The sequence below is a fragment of the Pichia membranifaciens genome (genome assembly GCF_001661235.1).
Source record: "Pichia membranifaciens NRRL Y-2026 unplaced genomic scaffold PICMEscaffold_1, whole genome shotgun sequence".
Lineage (NCBI taxonomy): Eukaryota > Fungi > Ascomycota > Pichiomycetes > Pichiales > Pichiaceae > Pichia > Pichia membranifaciens.
The window spans coordinates 1,166,247-1,189,344 of NW_017566982.1; the positions used below are offsets into that span (position 1 = coordinate 1,166,247).

At 46.5% G+C, this 23,098-nt stretch overlaps 13 protein-coding genes across 13 annotated transcripts; 6 read left to right on the forward strand and 7 right to left on the reverse strand.

Annotated features, from left to right (window-relative positions):
- Positions 1–308: 308 nt before the first annotated feature.
- PICMEDRAFT_70452 (hypothetical protein) lies at positions 309–1,760 on the reverse strand (the record flags this gene model as incomplete). Its single annotated transcript, XM_019163644.1, has 1 exon — positions 309–1,760. One exon carries the CDS (start codon positions 1,758–1,760, stop codon positions 309–311), a length of 1,452 nt encoding a protein of 483 aa, XP_019019967.1.
- A 256-nt stretch (positions 1,761–2,016) lies between these two features.
- Positions 2,017–3,676, forward strand: PICMEDRAFT_14389 (hypothetical protein). Its single transcript, XM_019160348.1, has 2 exons — positions 2,017–2,091; positions 2,204–3,676. The coding sequence occupies exons 1-2, from the start codon at positions 2,077–2,079 to the stop codon at positions 3,467–3,469; spliced, it is 1,281 nt and encodes a 426-aa protein (XP_019019968.1). The 5' UTR covers positions 2,017–2,076; the 3' UTR covers positions 3,470–3,676.
- On the reverse strand, positions 3,638–6,077 carry PICMEDRAFT_87861 (hypothetical protein). The gene is made up of 2 exons (XM_019165031.1): positions 5,935–6,077; positions 3,638–4,910 (listed from the first exon to the last, which is right to left on the reverse strand). Exons 1-2 carry the CDS (start codon positions 5,958–5,960, stop codon positions 3,806–3,808), a joined length of 1,131 nt encoding a protein of 376 aa, XP_019019969.1. The 5' UTR covers positions 5,961–6,077; the 3' UTR covers positions 3,638–3,805.
- A 103-nt stretch (positions 6,078–6,180) lies between these two features.
- Positions 6,181–8,170, reverse strand: PICMEDRAFT_14392 (hypothetical protein). Its single transcript, XM_019160350.1, has one exon. It carries the CDS (start codon positions 7,727–7,729, stop codon positions 6,290–6,292), a length of 1,440 nt encoding a protein of 479 aa, XP_019019970.1. The 5' UTR covers positions 7,730–8,170; the 3' UTR covers positions 6,181–6,289.
- PICMEDRAFT_87877 (hypothetical protein) lies at positions 7,927–8,815 on the reverse strand. Its single transcript, XM_019165032.1, has one exon. The coding sequence runs from the start codon at positions 8,593–8,595 to the stop codon at positions 8,125–8,127; it is 471 nt and encodes a 156-aa protein (XP_019019971.1). The 5' UTR covers positions 8,596–8,815; the 3' UTR covers positions 7,927–8,124.
- A 221-nt stretch (positions 8,816–9,036) lies between these two features.
- PICMEDRAFT_57023 (hypothetical protein) lies at positions 9,037–10,863 on the forward strand (the record flags this gene model as incomplete). The annotated part of the gene is made up of 1 exon (XM_019163208.1): positions 9,037–10,863. The coding sequence occupies one exon, from the start codon at positions 9,037–9,039 to the stop codon at positions 10,861–10,863; it is 1,827 nt and encodes a 608-aa protein (XP_019019972.1).
- Positions 10,864–11,153: 290 nt separating this feature from the next.
- On the forward strand, positions 11,154–11,984 carry PICMEDRAFT_29010 (hypothetical protein; the record flags this gene model as incomplete). Its single annotated transcript, XM_019162569.1, has 1 exon — positions 11,154–11,984. One exon carries the CDS (start codon positions 11,154–11,156, stop codon positions 11,982–11,984), a length of 831 nt encoding a protein of 276 aa, XP_019019973.1.
- Positions 11,985–12,142: 158 nt separating this feature from the next.
- On the forward strand, positions 12,143–13,257 carry PICMEDRAFT_14394 (hypothetical protein). The gene has a single exon (XM_019160351.1). The coding sequence runs from the start codon at positions 12,270–12,272 to the stop codon at positions 13,125–13,127; it is 858 nt and encodes a 285-aa protein (XP_019019974.1). The 5' UTR covers positions 12,143–12,269; the 3' UTR covers positions 13,128–13,257.
- Positions 13,108–14,777, reverse strand: PICMEDRAFT_14395 (hypothetical protein). Its single transcript, XM_019160352.1, has one exon. It carries the CDS (start codon positions 14,685–14,687, stop codon positions 13,224–13,226), a length of 1,464 nt encoding a protein of 487 aa, XP_019019975.1. The 5' UTR covers positions 14,688–14,777; the 3' UTR covers positions 13,108–13,223.
- Positions 14,778–15,673: 896 nt separating this feature from the next.
- On the forward strand, positions 15,674–16,804 carry PICMEDRAFT_9376 (hypothetical protein; the record flags this gene model as incomplete). Its single annotated transcript, XM_019165089.1, has 1 exon — positions 15,674–16,804. One exon carries the CDS (start codon positions 15,674–15,676, stop codon positions 16,802–16,804), a length of 1,131 nt encoding a protein of 376 aa, XP_019019976.1.
- Positions 16,805–17,431: 627 nt separating this feature from the next.
- Positions 17,432–19,831, forward strand: PICMEDRAFT_57026 (hypothetical protein; the record flags this gene model as incomplete). The annotated part of the gene is made up of 1 exon (XM_019163209.1): positions 17,432–19,831. One exon carries the CDS (start codon positions 17,432–17,434, stop codon positions 19,829–19,831), a length of 2,400 nt encoding a protein of 799 aa, XP_019019977.1.
- Positions 19,832–19,990: 159 nt separating this feature from the next.
- PICMEDRAFT_29240 (hypothetical protein) lies at positions 19,991–20,752 on the reverse strand (the record flags this gene model as incomplete). The annotated part of the gene is made up of 1 exon (XM_019162579.1): positions 19,991–20,752. The coding sequence occupies one exon, from the start codon at positions 20,750–20,752 to the stop codon at positions 19,991–19,993; it is 762 nt and encodes a 253-aa protein (XP_019019978.1).
- Positions 20,753–22,102: 1,350 nt separating this feature from the next.
- PICMEDRAFT_28363 (hypothetical protein) lies at positions 22,103–22,447 on the reverse strand (the record flags this gene model as incomplete). The annotated part of the gene is made up of 1 exon (XM_019162539.1): positions 22,103–22,447. A coding segment is annotated over one exon (345 nt), but the record flags the coding sequence as incomplete, so codon positions are not given.
- Between the last annotated feature and the right edge of the window lie 651 nt (positions 22,448–23,098).

Sequence of the window (23,098 nt, forward strand, 5' to 3'; positions counted from 1 at the left end):
TCCCTTTGAATTTTGGTCAAAAACTTCGTTTTGAAGGCGTTCTTGTTTTCGGGATTGCTATTACCCTTATTTTTCAAGGCAACAAGCTCTTCCAAACTCAGAGGTACATCATGTGTTGGCATCAATGATCGATATTATGCATGTGTTTTCACTTCACCAAAAAAAAAGCTGCATGTTAGTTGGCCTATAGTTACAAGTCTCGAAGAAAAATGATGCGCAGATCGAAAATTCGTCGTTGCATATATTCTTTCATGTTAATTACTGACTAACGGGCCTGCTATACATTGTCTACTATATACAAAAGAAAACTAATTACCCCTACGTATTTTTCTGTTACTGTGGAACTGTTTAACTTGGCGAATAGATTCGGCAGAAGCTCTGTCAACAGAGTCGTGCAAAGCAAGGATCTCGTTTTTATTGGGAACTTCTTTTGGAAGCTTCATATTAATAACCTTTTCAATTCTCAAAATCAGCTCCAAATCATACTGGGTCACTAACGAAACAGATTTGCCTGACCGCCCTGCTCTGGCAGTTCTACCTACACGATGAATGTATGCTTTTGAGTCTGTAGGTATATCGTAATTTATGACTAGATCCACAGATGGAATATCTAGTCCTCTAGCAGCAACATCAGTGGCAACCAATATACTCTTGTCTCCCGACTTAAATTTATTCAACGCACCTAATCTTTGAGCTTGTGACAATTGGCCATGTAGAGGAATTGCTGAAAAGCCAAGGATTCTTCCCAAAAGAGATATGTTTTGAGCATGTGCGCATGTTCTTGTGAATATGATGACAGACTTTCCCACATACTCGTTCAAAAGGTAAATGAGAAAAGTGTTTTTGAAACCATCTGGGACAACCATTAAAGTCTGAATTAAAGTTTCGACAGTGGAGTATTTGCTGTTTACCGCAACCTTGACAGGGTTATGCAAAGATGCCCTTTGAAGTTTATCGATTTTGGAGGTTAATGTAGCGGAAAACAAATACGTTGTTCTCTTCCTTGGGATAATTTGTAAAATTTTGTCAAGAACAGGACCAAATTCTAGCTCTAGCAATCTGTCTGCTTCATCCATAACCAAAAACTTCAAAGCTCTTAGTGAGAAACCTTTGGTGTTTTCTAGATGATCCATCAATCTTCCGGGTGTGGCCACGATAACATGAGGTTTTCTCATTAATTCTCTAGCTTGCTCCATCATGTCCATACCTCCAACAATTGTACAGCATCGTAGACCCATGTTTGAGCCCAAAGCATCAAACGTTTCTCTGATTTGGTATGCCAATTCTCTGGTAGGTGCTAGGACACATGCGAAATATGGAGTTTGAGCCTCCCATAAAGCTTGCAAGATGGGAATGGCAAATGCGGCAGTTTTACCTGAACCTGTCTGAGCAATACCAATGATATCCCTACCTTCAAGAGCGGGGCCTAAGGATTGTGCCTGAATGGGAGTTGGCTTATCGAAGTTCAACTGTTCAATTGCTTCTAATATATCATCTTTTAAACCGAAATCTCTGAACGACTTCTTCAAATTTTCTTCTTCTTGTTCTTGTTTTTTCTTCTCAATTTGTTTCTCTTCATCATCGTCATGGCTTGCATCCTTTCCACCATCTTCAGAATCCGAAGCAGGCTCTGGGTTGAGAATCTGCTTAGTCTCTTTTTTCTTGTTTGAAGCTGATAATTTCTTCTTTAGATCACTCAAATATTTGTTAGTGATTTTCTTGTGGGATTTTCCAACTCTCGCAGAGCTTATAGAAGACATTGTTTTGCTCTTCGTATTACTTTATGTTTTAGAAACCGTTGGATTTGTACAAAAATATTTGTTATTTACTTCTACCACATATCTATCTGCTTGATTTTCAATCAAATTTGTCATCTATCTATATAGATAAAAAATTTTATTTTCTATTTTCATGCTTTTAAAAATTCTCAATTTTCTATTTTTCTACTTTTTTCATATTTTTGAAAGATTTTTTTATCACCAATTTTTCAGCAATTCATGTCTGCTATAGAATCTTTATCGATAGTAGCTAACCTTTTGCCTTGCAAAATAATTAGCACAAGGAAAAAACCAACAGATGGCTAGAAGAAGAGTATGTATTTTCTAAATCAAGATTACGGGCTGTCACAATTAGCTTTTTTTAAAAAGAAGTCATGTACTAACATAAAATACGAATACTTGACGTTTGAAATTGAATCGTATAGCAAAAAAAGAGAACTCATGCAAAACAGTCCGAAGCGGATCTAAAGTCGATACCAAGATCTATGGTTATCCACTTGGGTACCGCTTTGGAAAACAATACCCTTACTCAACTTGTTAAAGACACTAGAAATATGATGCAACCGCATACTGCAATTCGTCTTCGTGAACGTAAATCAAATAAGCTCAAAGATTTTGTGGTCATGGCAGGTCCTTTGGGAATTACATATTTGATGCTTTTTAGTCAGAATGAGAAAACAGGATCCACCCATTTAAGACTCTCTTCCATGCCTAGGGGTCCGACAATAAGTTTCAAAGTTTCAGAATACTCACTTTGTAAAGACGTTAGTCATATACAGAAAAATCCAAAGTCGATAAGTGCCTCTTCGCACGAATTTGTGAATCCGCCTCTACTTGTTATAAGTGGTTTCACAAATCCTAAAAACGCATCTCCAGAAGAAAAACTTGTTGTTACCATGTTCCAAAATATGTTCCCTCCCATTTCCCCTATAAATACGAAAGTCGGAACCATTAGACGTGTACTTTTGCTAAACAAAGATAAGGAAACTGGAGTTATTGAGTTGAGACATTACGTTATCGACACAAAGCTAGTTGATGTTTCAAGAAACGTCAAAAAGTTGATTAACGTGAAAAGCCATTTAAACAAAAAACTACCGAATCTTTCTAAAACCAAAGACGTTGCCGATATAATTCTAGATCCCTATGCACAAGCCGGTTTCACTTCTGATTCGGAAGTCGAAGACGATTCAATTGTGGAAGTGAATGAAGGTGATGATTCCTCAGTTTTAACCAAACCCACTTCCGAAGAAAGTAAATTAGAAACAGCCCAAGGCCAGAAGAGGAAAAAGGCAGTCAAACTTACTGAAATTGGTCCTAGAATGAAATTAGAGCTCATAAAAATTGAAGATGGGGTATGTGATGGTAAAGTTCTATATCACTCACAATTCTCAAAAACTAAGGCTCAAATGAATAAACTGGAACAGCAACATGCACTCAGGAAGAAAGCTAAAGACTTGAGAAAGAAAGAGCAAGCTGCCAATGTTGCCAAGAAAAATGAAAAAAAGCTGTTAAAAAAGCAGAGGAGAGAAGAGAGAAAGAAGGCAGGTGAAATAGGAAGTGATGAAAGCTCAGAAGAAGACAGCTCTTCTGATGAAGATGTTGAGATGGGAGATTACTCTGATGTAAGTGACCCAAATGATGATGTTGAGGATTCTCATGATGAAAAACTTTTTGATGAGGAAGAAGCCTAAAATCTATGATTTGTTCCTGTATGGAAAAAAATTTCTTGCTCCTTTTTCTTGACTTTTTTTCAGACTAGATGATCGGTTTCACTCTTTAAAAAGCCTTGGAAGAATGATTAAGAAATTTGAATAGATACTTGATATATATGAAAAAGTTTTATACTTAAATAATATAATATTTCAGTAGAAACGTGAACGTAAAAATGAGAACAAAAAACCAAAACTATACCAAAGTGTGATAAACTCACAAGCAACTAGATCATACAGGATATATAATCAAGTCACATATTTGGACTTCAAAGTGAAAATTAGTCGAGTACAGGAGAAAGGGAGAAAGTTTACCTATCATATAAGATCACTGTTCTCTATTCTAACATTCCTGCGCTCAGAAACACTCCATTTATCGACATTAAAAACAGCATAATCACCGATATTCCAATCGTCACCCTTCGAGACGATTGACCTTGGTAAATACCAATCAGCTCCTGATATTTGCTGTTTCCAACCCTTTTGGGTTAGTACCTCCAAAGCACTGTTTCTTTCTTCGCTGGATTTACCATAATAGTAACCAAAAAATAGAGAGTCGTGATCAAGGGCTGAAATGGTCGATAATAGATTTTTGGATGTTTTGATCTTGCTCCAGGATTCTGCCAAATGGATAGCCTTCAGTCCAGTTGGATAAGTCCTGTTTGGAGTATGATTGATCGATTGAAATGGACTATAGGTACTATTTGCAATATCTTTACTTGAAGAAATGGATAGAATGAAAGATTGGATACCAGGCGGTAAAAAGCGAAAGCCGTCAGTAGCTGCGGCAAGGGATTGTGATTTGGTGAAACCTCTAGGTAATGCTACTGACGGGGAACTTACCTGTGGGAATGGTGATTCAACATTGGAACCTGTACTTGAATCTAAGGTTGAATTCAAAGCAGGATCTGAGCTTATACTTATCTTCGACGCTGACGTTATGTTTGACTCTGGGATATTTTCAGTTTTTTCCGTCTCCACGTTGCTGCCAGGTGAAGAAGGCGATTGATCCGATAGTCTGCTTACTGCATCTTGTGGAGGAATTATCGTCACTGTCGTTGTTGATGCTTGTCCATTAATATCTATTCCATTCTCATGGTTGGTATCCACAATAGAAGCGGAAGCAGACGTGTGAAGAGTTGCGAATCCATTTGCCGAAGCAGCGGGAGTAGAGTCTTTTGGCTTTTGTTTCTTTAATGCTTCCAAAACACTTGCTGCGTTCAAGGCATTCGTGTTTATAGAATTTTGTAGAGGAGGAGAAGCGTCCTTTTTCTTGGCAGCTGTCACAACACTCGACCATTTGATCTCACTTGTTAAAGCAGGTACCGGTGCCGGTTTCAATGTAGTAACAGTTGCTTGATGCGTTGAAGAGGTTCCAATCGACTGTATTACGGGTGGTTTTTCATGTGTGTCTTGTTTTGTGCTGTTCAATGGTATATGACTGCTTGATGTTGATTTTGGAGGTGTCGGCTGGTTAGGTATGGAATTCGATCTCGAAGCTTGAATGGAATTCGATCTTGAAGTTGAGTTTGAGATAGGTTGAGTAGAACGGGATCTGGTGATTTGTTCTGGCATTGGTGATGACTCTTTCGTATTTCCGGACGATGAGGGTATCGTGTTGTTGTTCGTTGACTCATCTGGTATGACGTGAATTTCATTTATCAGAGCTTGTTCAGCCTCAAGATTAAGGTCATCATAAATCGTATCATCGAACATAAAATCGGGATTTTTATTTTCATCAAGATAGTACGTTATATCATCACTCAAATTCATGATATCATCAACTGATAAGATTTCATTTTGTAGTAGCCTTAGAACAATTTCAAGTTTTTCCGTATGCCACTGATGGGAGGAAAGTAATTCTTCAAGCTCTTTCTTTTGTTCCTCATTATGGGCGTTTTTCTTACCTTTTTTCGTCGGCTGCAACTTCTCAATTTCACACTCCAAACCTTCTGTTTGGTGTTGTAAAGTGTCCAATGATTGCCTGACAAACTCTATAGCCTCATTGTCAATCTCAGGTTGATCAGCAGCGGCCAAGCTTTGATCAGAGTAAGCTTTTGTTTTACTCCCTTTTTCCACCACTTTGTACTTTTCCATCGCCACCTCGACCAAACGGCGATGTTCCAGAAGTTGATTTTTGTCTTTGATTTCGTTTGCAGCCTGCCAATTTTTCACTTGTTCTCTAAATCGTTGTAGCTTTTTCGTTTCTTTCTTCAAATCGTTTTCAAGCTTCTCTTTCTGCGACTGATTCGTTACATTTTCATGTCTCTCGTATAAGGTATCAAATATTTCCAAACCTTCTAAAATTTTTTTGAAAACTTTGTCCATCTCCCTTTAAAAAACAACAAGTTTGTAAAGTTAGCATTGAAGTAATGGTAAGTTAGTATTTGTTGAGCTATTATGGGAATTAAACAAATTGGTGAAATGTTTCTCGTTGATGCACTTACTGTTGGAGCTTCCTCTGCCCTGACATGATGATAGTGTGCCAATACGGGTGTGGGAATTCTTTCCTCTTGCACTTAAAGGAGCTTAAATGGAATTTCCGAAAGATAGGCAACTTTTTTCTCCGTCGGACATTACAGGCAGGTTGGTGGCCCATGTTGACGTCAGAAAATTTTTCGTCGTTTTTTCGTGGTAAGTACATTTTCGTTTTCTTCATGAGTATTTTTCCCTTACTGTGCGGGTAAACGAGGTGGAGTTGAAGTTGTTGAAGTTATGTATAAGTGGTACAATCTATAGCAGGTACATAGCAATATTACAGCGGGGTTTATGGGGGGATTATGGGGAAGCTCATGAACAGTTTTACAAAGGTACCTGGTGGTGTTTGACGAGTTTGCACTCGATGGGCGAATTTGTGATAGTGTTGGTTGTGGATAGGGCGTCGGCTACCGAGGGAGAAGGGATATTGTACTGTAAAAACATTCCATCGGCGGTGGCTATGTAGCAAGTGTTCTCGAGAAGCCCTATCATAGAATCACCGGTTGCCGGGAGCCTTATAAAAGCGTAATCTCGTTTTGGTTCGAGCATAGAGCTTATCTGAACTGGAAGATACTGTTTAGACTGAGACCACAACATGCTTGTCAAGTTTTTAGTCTTTTGCAAGGCCGAAGTGTGCTTGCCCCCTCTTTCAAGGTTATCCACGGATGCCATGAGCTTCTGTACCTCATCTGTCTCCTCTGTGGTGAGAGAGGAAGAGTTCGGCAGTTCATTGGACGGTATCACGGGCACGGTTTTATTTGGCGAGGATGGTGAGGATGAGGTGGTCGAAGGAGTGTCTATAACTGAACTGTCCATGGTCGCTGTTGGTGGAGTCGATAAGGGCGCCGAAGCAAAGTCCTTTGATACCCCCAATTGTGCGACGCTGTCGGGCACGCTGAAAAAGTGGACAGTCCCTGTGGTGGAGGAGCATGCGAGAATCGTGTTGTTGGAGTTAAACGACAAAGAGCAGATGGATGCGGGCAAGGAGCCTCTTCTGAACTCGCAGAGCTTGCTACCCGTTTGCGTGTTGAATATGCGAATAATGGTACCCTTTTTCGAGGCAGACGCAAGTAGCACGCCGTTCTCCGAAAGCGTCAAAATTTGTAGTGCTGTCTTATGGCAATTGATAATGCACAACGGAGACAGTTTCAACGCATCGAAGATCACTGCATTGCCGCTTTGCGAACCCAAGTTGTCGCTCTCTGCACCATCACGGTACGGTTCTCCACCTGCACCATGGCTGCTGTTCGTGCCGCCGTTGCCAGTACCATTCGCATGGCCCGCTCCGTTTGCACCGGCAGAGGAGGCCAGAGGGTCAAACTGCTGGAATGCAAGGACGGACAAGTCCGAGGAGGACAAGTCGCAGGCCATGTGCTGAGTGCCGTTAGCCTCCACGCACGGGTGGGACAGCTCTATTTTCTGCAGTAGCTTCATGCACGACACGTCGTAGATAAGCACCTGGGTGGCCAAGAAAACTACGATTCTCTTCCTGTTCATTTTCACGCTGACGATGCGGGAGGGAAACGCCAACTCGCAGATGGTGGAGTTCTTCTTCGTGTTGATAATCCGCAGACACGACGTGCCAACCGCCGGATCCACGATGGCGACTAGAGACGTCGAAAACAACATTTCGGCAATGGTCACCGTGTGCTGGGCGCATCTGTAGCAGCTGTCGAACGGGTCGCAGTTGTAGATGGCGAACGAAGACGCCGAGGCAGCTGCCAGACACGTTCTGTCCTGGTTGAAGCTCAGCAGCGTGAGCATTCGGGTAAATTGGATCCAATGTTCGGTACAGTAAGGTCTTTTAGATTGGACGACGGCGTGAGCCCACTTCTTCCACCCCTTCCTCTTCTCCAGCCTCCCCTTATCGTCCCTCCTCTGCACCCCGCCTCACCCTCTCCCTCTCTTTGTCTCCCCGCTGCCGCTGCCATTGTCTTGCGATGTCACCGTCACAACAAGACAGCTGTCGTGTCACGACACCAAATGCAATTTGGTCACGTGAGCCCCGGAGAATCTGCTTTGCTTTTTCTTCTTTTTTTTCAAGATTTGTCGACGGGTAGTTGTTTTTCCGTGCTGCAGATATTTTTCCGGAGTTGCCTCTTCGGGATGGCTCACGTCCCCTTGTCGCTGAGCTTGCATTCGAAAGAACACAAGGAGGCTCAGAAAAAAGCCCAGCTCCCTATGCTAAACCTCTGTCGAAAGCACAACAAAGACCGGAGAGTACGCAGAGTCGACTCTGCTGCAACTGCGGCAGTCGTAGTATAATGCACTCCGCAGTGAGACACGGACACGGATAAGAAACAATGCACTCCGCAAAAGGTACACTCCGGGTTTCGATGCTCGGTCGCAGAACTGCCGCTGGCAGTCGCCAAATGCCAAGCACGACTTTCTGCAACCACAACTTGGAGTGAGTTGCAGTGACGTCTGCAGCAACGTGTGTATCTACACGACATGCCGTGGTGACAGGAGCAGACGGGCCCGTTGTGCCTGCTGCTGGCTATTTCCGGAAACCGAGTCCACCGCACGCACGCTGGCCCTGCGCTTTTCCCGCGTGGTCTCTGTTCCACGCCAGGGCTGGAGTAGTGAAGGCGCCATTCCCAGCCGGACATCCCCTCCTCTCCACTAGCCATGTCCACCACGTTCTCCAGGTGCTACAGGTGCTCCAGGTGCTTCACGTCCCCGGCAAATCAGCATTGTCGTCGACCGACCGCCCCGGGCCCGGGCCTGCTCCCGGGGAGGGCTCTCTGGCCGTGTGGGGCGAGAAAAGCGGAAACCGGGCGCTGGCTGGGCAAAAAGCAGGGGCCGAGGAGAGGGGGGACGGGAGGAGGTCAGGAGGCCGAAGCACTGCGGGAACGGATGTCCCTGGCAGGCAGGATGTCCGCTGACGCTGGCGAAGACGTGAGGCCGGGTCCCCTCTTGCGGTGGCTGTGCTCTTCCTCCTCGTGGTGTTCTTGTGCCGCAGCTTTCTTGCGCTCTTCTTCCTTCTCTACAGTCTTTCTTCCTTGGGAAATCATTAGTTTTGCCCCAATTAGACACAGAACACGTCCGAGAATCAAACATAGAATAGAATAATGCCATCCGAAAAACATTGGAACTACGAAAAGGACATTGTCCGCTCCTCCATCAACGGTGTGTGTCTTGCCAACCCGTTTTTGAAGTACATCGAGGCCGAGAGAGTGGTGTACAACTCCAAGCCATCCGAAAACAAGGTCACACTTGTGTCCGGCGGAGGAGCCGGCCACGAGCCAACGCATCTAGGCTTTGTCGGGGACGGGTTGCTCGACGTGGCGGTGTCTGGGTCGATTTTTGCCTCCCCCTCCGTCAAGCAGATTCTCGCCGGTGTGAACTCCAAGCCTTCCAAGAAGGGAACAATCATTATCGTGAAGAACTACACAGGTGACATCCTACACTTCGGGTTGGCTGCGGAGCGTGCTAAGTCTCAGGGCACCAATGCCGAGATGTTGATTGTCCAGGACGACGTTTCCGTCGGTCGGACCAAGAACGGGATGGTTGGTAGAAGAGGGTTGTCCGGTACTGCGCTTGTCCACAAGATCGTGGGCGCCAAAGCCGCTCTGGACAACCACGCCGCATCCCTCGACGAAGTCCATGCCCTAGGCCAGAAGGTGATTGAGAACTTGATCACCATCGGTGCGTCTTTGGACCGTGTCACCGTGCCCTCCTCCAAGGCAGACTATGACGAGGCAGCAGAGGACAAGAGCGACGAAGAGGACGAGCAGATTGACGAGTTGGGCAAGGACGAGATTGAAATCGGCATGGGTATCCACAACGAGCACGGAATCAAGAGAGTCAACCCTATCCCAACGGCTGAGCATTTGGTAGAGACGTTACTCCAATACTTGCTTGACCCTAATGACAAGGAGAGATACTACGTTCCATATGAGAAGGACGACGAGTTTGTCCTCATGGTAAACAATCTTGGTGCCACCTCTAACTTGGAATTGTATGCCATCCAGTCGATTGTCACCGAAAAATTGGCCTCATTGTACAAGATCAAGCCAGTGAGAATCTACACGGGCTCCTTCACTACTGCTTTGGACGGTCCTGGGTTCTCCATCACGATGTTGAATGTCACCAGGGCTGGCGGCAACGAAATCTTGAAATGTCTAGACCTCCCAACCTCCGCTCTTGCCTGGAACTCGGCAGTCACCCCCGCACAGTGGTCCGAGCTAGGCTCTCACATCATTACGGAGCCTCCAGCCATCAACAAGGCATCTTCTAACGTCAAGTTCAGCCCGGCCACAGTCGAAGCCATCTTGAAGGAGGGCTGCAAGAGGGTGTTGGAGGTTGAGCCAAAGGTCACCATGTACGACAGCGTTGCCGGTGACGGTGATTGTGGTGAGACCTTAGCGTCTGGTGCGCACAGTATCACAAAGGCATTGCACGAAAAGAAACTCGACACTAAGGACGCCGTCAAGATGTTTGACGAAATGGGTGATTTGGTTGAATCCGCAATGGGTGGTACCTCTGGTGGTTTGTATTCCATCTTCATCTCCTCCATGGGAACTCACCTTAAGAAACAGGAGGAAAGCAGAGGTGGCTTTACCGTATCGGAGAAGGATTTTGCAGACACTGTGGCCGCAGGATTGGCAGGTCTACAGAAATACACTCGTGCACGTGTCGGAGGCAGAACCCTCATGGATGCGTTGATCCCATTCGTCGAGACTTTCAAGGATACGTGCGACGTTTCAAAGGCAGCAGAGGCGGCCCAGAAAGGTGCCGACAGCACCAGAAAGTTGGCCGCCAAGTTCGGAAGAGCCTCGTACGTTGGTGAAGATGAATTCAAAAGATTCGACAGTGAAGGTGGTCTTCCAGACCCAGGTGCCATCGGCTTGGCTGCCCTTCTCGGGGGCTTTGTTGCCGGCTACAAGAGCGTGTAAGTCTGTTATTTTCTCTCTCTATTTTCTATTTCCTCTTTCCGTTCATTCACAGCTGCTAGTGTAGTCTTAACTAATGTATGAAATGCCATATTAAAGCGTACGCGAGAAGATAAAATCTCGCCAAATCCGGAATTAAGGAATTACAAACTGACGAGGGGAGGGAGGGAGGTTATATAAATACAGGGGCGGAACGATCTGTCAACCGTTGTATCCGAATCCTTCACTGACATCAGCGTGCCGTGCTGCTCGGCCATATCTAACAATTCAGTTAGGAAGAAACACACGAGACTATGAAGCTCTATATAGACTCCGATCCGTTCCTCTTTCTCAGACCGTTTCCTGCAAATCCCTCCAACCAGCTCGTTGAGCACTGGCATGAGGTGGCATTCTTTACAGCTGCCTTCCACGGCATCATGCTAGCCGCACCATGGATCAATTCAAGGGTGTTTGGGAAGTTCTACGACGACCTAGCAAAGAAAGAGGAGAAGACCAAGCTGAACTTTGACATCAGAATCGTCTCCCTCGTTCAAGCCATCGTCTCCGTGTTCCTCTGCATCCCAATGTTCCTCCATCCAATGTTCCGGGAAAACCCCGTCAGGGGAAGCTACCCCTTTGCTGCATTGGTCAACTCGTTTACGGTCGGGTACTTTATCTGGGATTTGCTGTACTGTTGTGTTTTCCACTACGACATATTCGGTCCAGAGTTTTTGTTCCACGCGTTTGGTGCATTAACGGTCTTCGGAGTCACCTACACACCATTCTGTCAGCCATACCTCTGTTCCTTTTTGATTTACGAGTTGAGCACACCATTTGTTCAACTACACTGGCTGTTCACTAGATCTCCAAAAGGTATGTGGTCTGACAAGCTCATCACAATCAACGGGTTGTTCTTGATCTCTGCCTTCTTCTTCGTGAGACTGATCTGGGGTGTATACGCCACCATTCAGAGTTTTTTCCTCTGTTGGCCAGAGAGAAGTTACTACCCCTTCTGGTTGCTCCCTATGATCTACATCCTCAACTCGGGCTTCCAGTTCTTAAACTTCATGTGGTTCGGCAAGATGATCAAGCTCGCTACCAAGATGCTGGGCGGTAAAACTAAAGCCGCCGAGAAAGAAGAGTAGTCGGCACCTTTCTCTACCGCAAATGTATATATATGCATAGTTATAACTTAGTGTCTGTAAAAAGAAATTGATGATGAATCGAAGAATCAAATCTTATAACTTGTAAATATCAACTTTTATCAGCTACAATCTTCGCTATCAAACGAAGAAAACAAAAATTAGGATATAAAATTTTTATGTTTTTGCCCTGACAAGTTTCCTGAAATAAGCTGCATCTACTAAGCTTCATCACTCTTCGCCACAACCCTCCCAAAAGACACATTTACACACTAAACAACAGCCATCATGTCCAAAGTGGGAGTCCTGACACTTGGTCCAGCAGGTGCTGGAAAGACAACGTTCTGCAACTCGGTTATGTCCTATATGGAATCCATCGGCCGTACTGCACATTTGGTCAACCTCGACCCTGCTGCAGACCCAACAGAATACTCCTTCAGCATCGACATACGTGACTTGATCTCTATAAGCGATGTGCAGGAAGAACTTGGACTTGGGCCAAATGGGGCCTTGATATATTGCTTCGAGTTCTTGATGGATAACCTTGACTGGCTCGACGAACAGATTGGGGATTACAATAACGACTATTTGATTTTCGATTGTCCAGGACAAGTCGAATTGTATTCACATGTTCCCATAGTTCCTCTGCTTGTGCAACATTTGCAACAACAGCTTGGATTTAGACTCTGTTGCACATATCTTTTGGAAGCACCATTTGTTGTCGACAGAGGTAAGTTTTTCTCCGGTGCATTAAGTGCAATGTCTACCATGATATTCCTTGAACTACCACATATAAATGTTCTCTCAAAAGTAGACTTGATCAAAGATACCGTTGGGAAACGAGAATTGAAAAAATTCTTCAACCCTGATCCTAGATTGCTAGAAGAATATAATGATGAAGACAAGGGTGATTATGTGACAGGTAATGAAAAATTCAGAAAGTTGAACAAGGCTATCGCCCAGCTTGTGGACGATTTTGGTATGGTGCAGTTTTTACCATTGGATTGTAGTGATAAGGATAGCAATAAGAGTGTGGAGTTAATTCTAAGTCACATTGATGATGTCACACAATGGAACGAAGCTCAAGAGCCAAAGGAACCAAAAGATGAGATAGAGATACCAGATGATGATGATGATTTCGAATAGATGTGTAATAGAACAGGTGTATTAATGTACATTTATATAGCGTGTGTATACATGAGAAAAGAAATAGGAAAAAGAACAAAACCAAGAAAGCTCTTGTCATGATTCTACGTTGTTTTCTACTTTCACAGGTGCAGGAAAAGTTATAGTCGATTTCTTTGCTTTAGATGACTTTACCTTTATCTTTTGATTGACTTTGTTCCTGTCTGTGTATAGGTGATCATATAGCTTTACCAAACCTGGAATCATTTGGCAATCACCAACGACAATCAAATCAAAATAATCAACGTAGTCTATAACATTTTTGGGTGGCTCGTCGATATTCATCCATATCACGTAACCCTTGTTTGAGTGGACAACTTTTGCCATCTCCTTCACCAACCTTCTGACCCCGGGAATTTTCAATGTTGTTCCCGTGACAATCAGACAGTCAGGCTTGCTTTTTAGGTCTTTTTCTGTTATAGTACCTATTATTTCACCATCTGGGTGAAACTCGTTGTATAGCACGATTCTTGGCCTCAAAATTCCTGAATTCTGAAGTCTTTTGCCGGCAATTTCCCTTACTAAGTTCATTTCCTCGCACGCAGGGCAAGATCTGATTAATCTACTTTCTCCAAACTTTCTGCTTTTAAAATACTCTTGGTTGAGTTCACTTATGTAATTGCATTTCGAGCAGTTCAGCAGCTTGACATTTCCATGAAGTTGGACAGCTTTAGGGTTCGAGTTTTTATCGAAAGTTAGCGGTATTTCCGTTTTCAAATGTGGCAGTTCAATGTCCAAGCAGTCAATATTTTGCGTATATAGCCTCAACAATCTCCCCTGATTAGACAATTCGTCTATCATGAGATGGAAGGGGGACGGTTTGGATTCCTGTGAAAGATGGTAAAGTTTCTCTATCATTTTTTCAAATTTGCCAATGGACTCCGGATGCCTAAAAACGTTATAATCGAACAAGTTCTTTCCTGATCCTGTTGTTTTTGACGCTAGGCCTTGGAATAGTCCCTCTGAGGAACGGAAATCAGGTATACCCGAGTCCACTGAAATACCTGCACCAGTTATGACAACTGCTTTTTTGCAGTACGACAAGGCGAAATGAAGGAAGTACAAGTCTTCGATTTCAACTTGCTCATCCAAGGGAGAACGAAAGTCCAGGTTGGTCAACTCTAGCACTGTGCATGGTGGGGGCCGGAACTTCAACTTGGGTTTTCTAGTGAACTCGTACTTCGGGAGTTCGCTCGAAAGTTTGTAATGTTGTAATATAAGGTTCAGCGTTAGCAGATTCTGCTTCAGATGACTGCTTTGATCCGAACCGGGCACTGCGCCTGGTCGTAAGTTCCGCAGAAAGGACTTGTCGTCCTCCTTTTTCAGCCAATCATCCTCGCTACCAGTAGCTTCCTCTTGCTTTATGAATGTGCCGTCCAAGTCCTGATCGGAATCGTCTTCTATTTTGACGACCATTTTTGGCTCAGCTGTTTCAGACTTGATTGCGGCCGTCTTTCGTTTTGGACTTCTCTCTTCCAACAACGTGTCCGGCAATCGTTTGTGCTCTCCAACCTTTGACATTACGGCGAGCTGTGAATATATGATGGTGTCGTTTCTGAAACAAGCCGCCTCTTTCTGGTGGCAACAGACAGAAAAAGAGCTTCTTTCCCTGTGTGCCGGAGACAAAATAAACTCGAAAAAGGAAATGTCATTAGCTGCGCTTGCTTCTTTCCTATCCTTTTTTTTTTCCTTTCTCCTACCGCATAAGGGAAAGACGCGTTCGGATAAGCAGGGGGGCGGCCGAGAAAAACCGTGGAGCCTTGTGTGGTTTGTCTTGAACATACGAACAGTCAATTGAAACGTTGGCCCATGTTTATGATATTGGTATCTTATAAAAGAACAGGATACAATTAGAAGAGGTATCAAAATGGCTTTTTCTGGCTGATGTAATCATGTTTTTGTTAACTCCTCCTCAAAAAGTTTTTGGCCTAAATTTTCTACTACAGCATTTTTTTTTAAGATGATTATGTAATCAAAAAATAGTGTTTCCACGTGATCGAGCCGCGATATATGCCTTTTGTATTCAAAAATGTGTCCTTCGGGACATATGGTCAATCGAAAAAATACAGAGAAGATTAGCATGGCCCCTGCATAAGGATGACACGCTTTACAAAGAGATCTTACTCATACTTTTTTTTGCGTTACCATAGTTTGGTGGGTATGTAGAACGAAAGCGGTGGACACTGTGTGTAGACTCTTGTCGCTCAGCAGCCCAAAACTAGCTCTCCAAGCTGCAAGCGGTATGTGCAGCAGTAGCACACGACCACTGTTCGAGTCTCCATCCCCCGCACTGCAGCTAATTTTCCCGCACGTGCCCGATGAATTCCGCTCGATTCGATTTTTTCTCCGAACTGGACAGTAGCAATATCGTTTGGGATTGATATCGGAGGCTACTTAGACTTGGTATTTTCCAGACAGGCTGAAAAATTTGCTGTACTCTTTAATCTTTTTAGATAATCTACAAAAACACTTTGCCGCATTAGCCAAGCAACGTCTGAAAACCAACAATGCCACCTAAGAAAGGACAGTTCCCGGAAAGGCCACCCACTTTAGCCGAAGCCTTGTACCAGGGCAAAGAGATCGGCACAAAGCCCGACAACTACGAGCAGATCTTGAAAGATTTGAATCTGGATGCCCTCAAGAAGCAGGAACAGAAGGAGCCTGAAAAGAAAGTTGAAACGACGAAGGTTGTCACCAGCACCAAACCAAAGCAGGCAAAGAAGGAGACTTCTTTGAAGGCAGTCAAACAGCTCGATGCTCACATTGACGCTCCGATTCCTGCCGAAGCCCCTCCATCTATCAATTCGACCTACATTCTTCCAACAGAATGTGAGGCCGTGACAAACCTACAAATGGACTATTTGTTGAACCGCAAATCCGCCTTTATTCGTTCTGTTATCAGCTCCCGTGTCTTTTCCTCTCTCGGGTTTGGCTTATTTACAATGATCGCCTACTACAAAGTTGGTGACTACTTCACCGAATATACATTCAAAAAGGGCACCTGGAACGGAGTGAAGTCGTTGTACAAAAATGGTTATTTTATTGACGATGCTATCACAATGTTGTTTATGATTGCCATGCTTGTAGCCACATTTTTCACGTTCTTGAAATTCCTTTCCAATCCATTACAACAGGAAGCTGACACAGTACCAAAGAATTTTGAAAAGTATTTTGGAATAGACCTCAATAAATACGCGGCTTTGTCTGATGTGGAGAAAAACTACAACAAGTTGAATAAGGCCGACAAGGACTTGGTCAAACATATGAAAGACAATACTTTCTGTATTGTCTACAGAGACGTCCCTGTTGCATTTTTAGCATGCAAGCAGAAAAAGTCTACTTCCGATGACAAGGTCGATGTTGAGATTTCTGCATATGCTGTTCGAAGGGTCTATGTCAAGGCTGAACTTTTCAAGGATTTGATCTCGATGGTCTTCAAAAAATTTGTCACGAACGAAAAAAGTAATGTCAACCAAATTTCAGTCGACGTTTACAATTTCGAGACATTTGACATCAACATTCTCAAGAGGGCAGGATTCTACAGACAAAAAAGACACAGCTTGGGCTTTTTGCTCACTTCTGTTTTGGGAATGACCAAAGACACATATGTCTTTGAGTCGGAATCGATCGAGTTCTGATGCCACACCCCTTAGGTATCAAACCGATATGCATCTTGTATGCATTACTTACCTTCTATAAACGTTCTCTATTATGATAGCTTTACACCACTGTAAATAACACGGACACAGATTAAGGTTTTCCTGACAAAAAGTAGAGCAAATTTATTCCACTGTTGGAAAAACCAAAATTGCTCATCGTAACCGCTCCGGCTTGTTTTTTGATGGGGGTGGAAAGGCTCAAACAACAATTTTTCTCCTGCTTTCCTTCAACATCACCTGTCTTTCTAGGAGCACACCAACTGTTGCCAAGAGTTAGAATCGGTAAAGTACTCTCTAAGTCTACTGGTGGATATTGGATCGTTTTTACCCTTATGCAAAACTTTTAATTGGTCAGTATATGCCTGCTCCCATACTAAGGTCTTCGAAGAGGTAATTCGACATTACCAATCTAAGAAATGCTTCCACCTTTAAAAAACTTTGAACTATGTAGTCTTTAAATTCAATAAAAAATTCGTGTATTTAAACCACATCAATGCTCCATAATTAGTGGTTTTTGGAGAGCAGAATCTAACTATTTTATAACATAATCTTGTATGGAAAACAGGTCTGCCACTTTCCTCATACTGTACCACAAAACAATACAAGATGAAACTGGCCACATCGCTGTTACTGGCATTAACCGGGTCATGTCTAGGATCGAGTTTCAACACTTCTAGCATTATTGATTACAACGTAACCCGTTCCTCCTATCATATCGCTGTTGGCAATGATACTGATTATAGCTATTGGTCGTTGATGGCAACCAACGCTTCCTTGTCATATGCAGACGGATATAACGTTACAGTTGCAATAATAGGTGATGGTGTCAATTCCAAATACCTTTTATCCAATGATTCTGTTCATTCTGTATTGGACGTGTACTCTAATTCCACGTATCTTTTCTCCGAGAATGAACTCACTGAGGATACTCTTGCGGCTAAAGTCTTACTTGCTAATGCTCCTGCCACCAAGATCAAATCGTACAAAATTTTCAAAAACTCTGATTCAACCACATCCATTACTTCCAAGCTTGTATCTGCTGTTCTAACTGCCGTCAACGACAAAAGCGTTGATTTTATTTACATCAACACATGGCAGGCTTATGGTGGCTGGTCGGAATCCTACCTCTCGGAATTAATGAATGAAGCTGGTCGTCAAAAGCCTATTGTCTTACCAATGGGCCAAAGCAATGGCATTTTCCAGTTCTCCGATGGTGCAGCTGCTGAGAATGTCATTGCTGTTGGTGGCGCAGGTTACGAAGGTGTACCAGGGTTTGCTACCGATATTGATGGCGAGATATATGGAGTCTATGCGGAAAAAGCAATGAATCTTTGGGCTAATAATACATTAGTTCTTGGACAATTAGACTCCAATTGTCGCTTGAAAAGCAACGTCAGTGATCATGAATCCAATCTTTTATTCATAGATGTTGGTAACTGCTCCTCTGATCAGATTGTTGAAACTGTTATTGAATCAAATTTCACGCAGTTGTTGACTACTGGTGAGGAGTATCAGCTTTATAATTTTTCCGCAAAATCTGGCTATACTTCTGCTATGATCGGTAGGGAAAATGGAATGAAAATTCTTAAGCGCCTAGAAAATGGAGATACCATTGTTGCCCACAAAAGATTTGATGAAAACATGATTGTCGTCGATTATGAATTCGACGAATATTCAATAAATTTTAACTCCTCAATGGGCCCAACTCTTGACCTTTATTTGAAGCCTAATATCATAGCTCAAAGTGCTTTCTTTTTTGATGATCTAAACGTCTACGCATCTGGAACCTCTTTATCTGCAGCATATGTTGCAGGTGTCGTTGCGGCATATGCATCCGGGATGAGGGACAAAAGTTGGTACAACGGTATTGTTGACAGAGTAACCACCTCTGGTGATCAAGTGAATTTTAGGAATTTGACGCACACTTCATCTGAGATTGAGAATCCAATTGTTCAAGGTGGTGGTATTATCAATGCTGAAGATTTTGTTCTTAAGAATTATGATATCAGTCCAGGTTTTTTTGCACTGAAAGAGGCTAAAACTACTAGTGAGATCACTTTCAGCATCACTAATAACAATGATAAAGCCGCAAAGAGATTTCATATCAGCGGTTTGGATGCTATCACAATATACTCACAAGATTTAGATATTGATGCCAACAACAACAATATGTACCCATTTCCAATATATGGAAATGTGACGGCTGCCACAGTGGTTATTGAGAAGAACACTATTCTTGTTCCAGGTGGAAAATCTGTGAATGTAACTGTCTTGATAACACCACCAAACTATTGTAGTGAAGCCGACCGGATACCAGTATATGGTGGCTACATCCAAGTCAAAGATTTGAGCACAAATATAGTTTCTAGTATTCCATATTTTGGCAGCACTGTTGAGTTCCATTCGCTGGAAACACAAACCGACGAGGAATTCTATTGGAAAGAATTCCATTATGAACCAGATGGAAGATATTGTGATATGTGGGTCAATGGATCTGTTGTCAACGATACAAACCATTTCATGCAGATATATTTCAATGACCGGATTGGGTCTCCGCTGATCGATATCCTCGTTGTTGAGAAAGATTGGACCGAGACTGATTTTGTTTATCCTCCAGTTCCCGGGCAAAACAAGTTTATTGAGCGTATCCAGGGTACGAGATATCCCGGTGGGTACCCATGGCACTATGCTCCGAGATCGAACACGACGCTTGATGACCAGTGGGATGACTGGCACGATGGGTTGCTTGCTAATGGGAGCGTTTTACCGGCTGGGGAGTACAAAATTCTTCTGCGAATCCTGAAACACAATGTGCAAGATCCGAGCGATTGGGACGAATGGTACAACCATGTTTCTCCGTGGTTTGTGATGGACTATGCGAACGTCACTGAGGTAGACCTTCCACTGACCACCATTTCGATTTCGCAGACTACGCTGAAGACTGTTTCAACTAGTGCCGCTGCCGCCTCCACCTCCTCGATGGATATGGCTGGAATGCACATGTAACAATGCGGAGCTATCAAGTAGTCTATGTGGTCATTATGCAGAATATATTAATTTTTATCTATAAGAGAATGTAAAGATGGTCCAAACTGTATGTGGAGGATGCGTTTCTATACAGGGAGGGGGAAGAGTAGTGAGCAAAGAAGATATTTGGAGGTTTTTCTAGTGGACGGGTGCGTCGGAGTTTTCGTGCAGACGAAACACTTCGGAGTAGTCGTCGTGGTGGTCGAGGGGCAGTTCTCTGAGGTAGCCGGACTCGACGTCGTAGACGAGGGCGTAGAGCTCGACGTCGCCGCGTGCGTGGGCCTCGACGTAGGAGGAGTTTTTCTGGATGGTGTTGACGGAGTTGAGGACGTTGAGCTCCACAAGACGCTTGCAGCGGTCGTTGATGTCGTCGATGGCCTTCAACTCGTCGAGGTGCTGGGCCCGCACGTGTCTGACGGAGCTCAACCACTGGTCGAGGGCGCCGCCGGCCTTCTTGTTGGAGAGAGAGGCCCAGACGCCTCCGCAGTCCGTGTGGCCGCACACAATCACCTTGCTCACCTTGAGCACCTCGATGGCGAACTGGATGGCGGACATGGACGACACGTCCGAGTTGTTGATCACGTTGGCGATGTTTCTGAGCGTGAACACTTCGCCGGGCAGACACCCGAGCGCCGTGCACTCGTTGATTCTCGAGTCGCCGCAGCCGATCCAGAGCGTGTGCGGCTGCTGGCCCTTTCCGGAGAGAGGCATCACCGCCGGGTGCTCCGCCTTCAGCTTGTCCATGTTGCGTCTGTTCGCGGCAAGGTAGTCCTTGAGGGTGGAGTTTTTCGAGAGCGTGAACGGGTAGCTGTCGCTGTGTGTGTGGCCGAGCGAGGAGCACGACACTGCTGCTGCTGCGGCGGCGGCAGGGGCCGTCGCCGTGGATGCGGATTCGTTCATGGTCATCATCTTGATACGCGGGAAAACCTTGTAGGCGGAGAGTCTGGAGTGTGTGTTTTGCAGGGAGGACAGGAAGCGGTGGAAGAAAATGGTGGCGGATGTGCTGCTGCACTGCTTGCTTTCTGGATGCTCTTATATGCTGTTCTTCTTGTACATCTACATCTACAACTGCATGCCAGCACGCCCACCCCTCTCTCTCAGGAGCGGGCCCCCGCTGGCTTATATGCTGCTGCTGCGTTTTGCGCCTGCCTTCTGCTCTGTTGGGCTCCCCCTCCGCCCCGCCTCTGACGTCCTGCCTCTGCGTCTGCTCCTCTTCACCACCTGCTCCGGCCAGCGATGATTCATGTAGCCAGCAGCCCGCCGCCGCGCACAGCCCAGACGCACCTCTGCTGACGTCGCTGAGGTCATCCGTCGTGCCGCCGGCTACTGCGGGCGCAGCGCCGCGGCGGCGAAATCCAGGTCGAGGTCGACGAGGCCGGCGGCGTCGACGGCGAGCCCCGCGGCATCGATGAGACCCATCCACTCGGTCCACTCGGTGCCAAAGTCGACTTCCGCGCCGGCGAGGTCGAGGGCCGGGCTGGTGTCCGGGGGGCCCGAGGGTGGAGGCGGGGACTCGGCGCGCCGGCGGAGACGGTCGTGCTCCGCGGCGAAGGAGAGACCCAGGTCGTCCAGCAGCTTGCGCTCGAAGCCGGCAAAGCTGTCGCGGGCGAGCCCCCACACGGTGCCGGCGTCGCGCAGAACGTGTAGGTTGCGGAGCAGCAGGTCGAGCAGCGGGTGGTCGACGGGGGCGGCACGGTTGTGGCGGCGGTCGCGGTCTATGATGAGCAGGACGACGCTGGCGACGAGGATGCTCGAGTAGACAATGAGGATGGAGCAGCGGCGGCAGCCGTACTTGGCGACGAAGCCGGCGATGGCCAGGTCCAGGGTGGCGACGGCGGGGACAACGACGTCGTCGCGGACGCGCTGCTGCTGGTCGGCGAGGGAGTCGGGGGAGTCGCGTGCCGGGTCCAGGAAGGGCCGGTTCACGCAGAGCAGCACGATGTAGTAGTAGTAGACGTGGACCATGTCGGGGGGCTTGGTGCTGCGGGCGCGGAGGGCGTCGGTGTCGGGCCAGCGCAACTCCGGGAGGAGGGCGGCGCGCCAGGCGGCCAGGTCGCGGTTGAAGGCGGCGAGGCGGGCGTACTTGCCCGCGACGGAGTGCTCGAGCACGAAGATGCCATGCATGCTGCGCTCGGCCAGCACGATGAGCCGGATGATGCTGGTGAGCGGGTTGGACACGTCGATGATGTCCTTGTCCTTGAAGTTGAAGTCGGTGATCCAGTCGAGGTCCGGCACGCGGCCGCTGTCCTCGAGCGTGCTGTCGTCGATGTGCAGCACGGACGGCCGGCCCAGAATCATGCCGATGAAGTGGTCGACGATGAAGCAGCCCCAGTAGATGCGGCTCTTGAAGAGCAGCGACAGCCGGTTGATGCTGCGCTTGCTGCTGGCGAGGTTGGGCGACAGGTGGAAGCCCACGTCGAAGCCGAGCCGCAGCCCGACCCCGCTCAGCAGCCAGCACGAGCTGTTGCGCCCGCGGTACATGTCGTAGAGCCCCAGCAGCAGGAACGCCTGCAGCGACGTCACCGAGGGGGCTTCCAGCTTTGCCCACAGCAGCTCCCGTGCCTGGGCGTAGAACCGCTCCGAGACGGCCTGCGCCCGGGCACGGGCCTGTGCCTCCGCCGGCGGCGGCTCGGCCTCGCCGGCGGGCTCGTCCGCCGGCGCAAGAAGCGCCCCGATGGCGCACACCGCGTAGACAAGCTCGGGCGTGCAGTACGACTGCTGGCGGCTCGTCCGCGGGTGGTAGAAGTCGATGAGAAAGGTCTCCCGCGGCACAAACATGTGGATGTCTGGGTACAGCCACTGGAAGAAGCACTTGATGTAGCGGATCACCGTGGCGTCCTTGTTGAGCGTCTTCAGCGACACCGCCGCCACGGGCTCCGGGCCCTTCTCGGGCTCCCGCTCGCGCAGCGGCGACGTGGCGCTGTGGAAGATCGACGTGGGCCCGTACGTCTCCGGACTCACCGTGCTCGTGCCGATTCTCTGGAACGCCTTCGGCCTCGGGTACTTTCCTGCGGGCTCAGCGGGGCCGTCCGCAGCAGCGTTCGGGGCACCGCCGGTGCCCCCGCCACCAGCGTTCACGCCGGCGTCCCCACCCAGCACACCCCCAGCCGCCCGCTCCCCCGTCAGACCCTCGATGTACGCCTCCAGCTGCGCAACCCGCCCCCGCAGGTCCTGCAGCTCGTGCGTCGACGGCCGCAGCGACCGCCCGTCACTCGACGGCACACACTCCTTCCCGGCCCGCGTGCA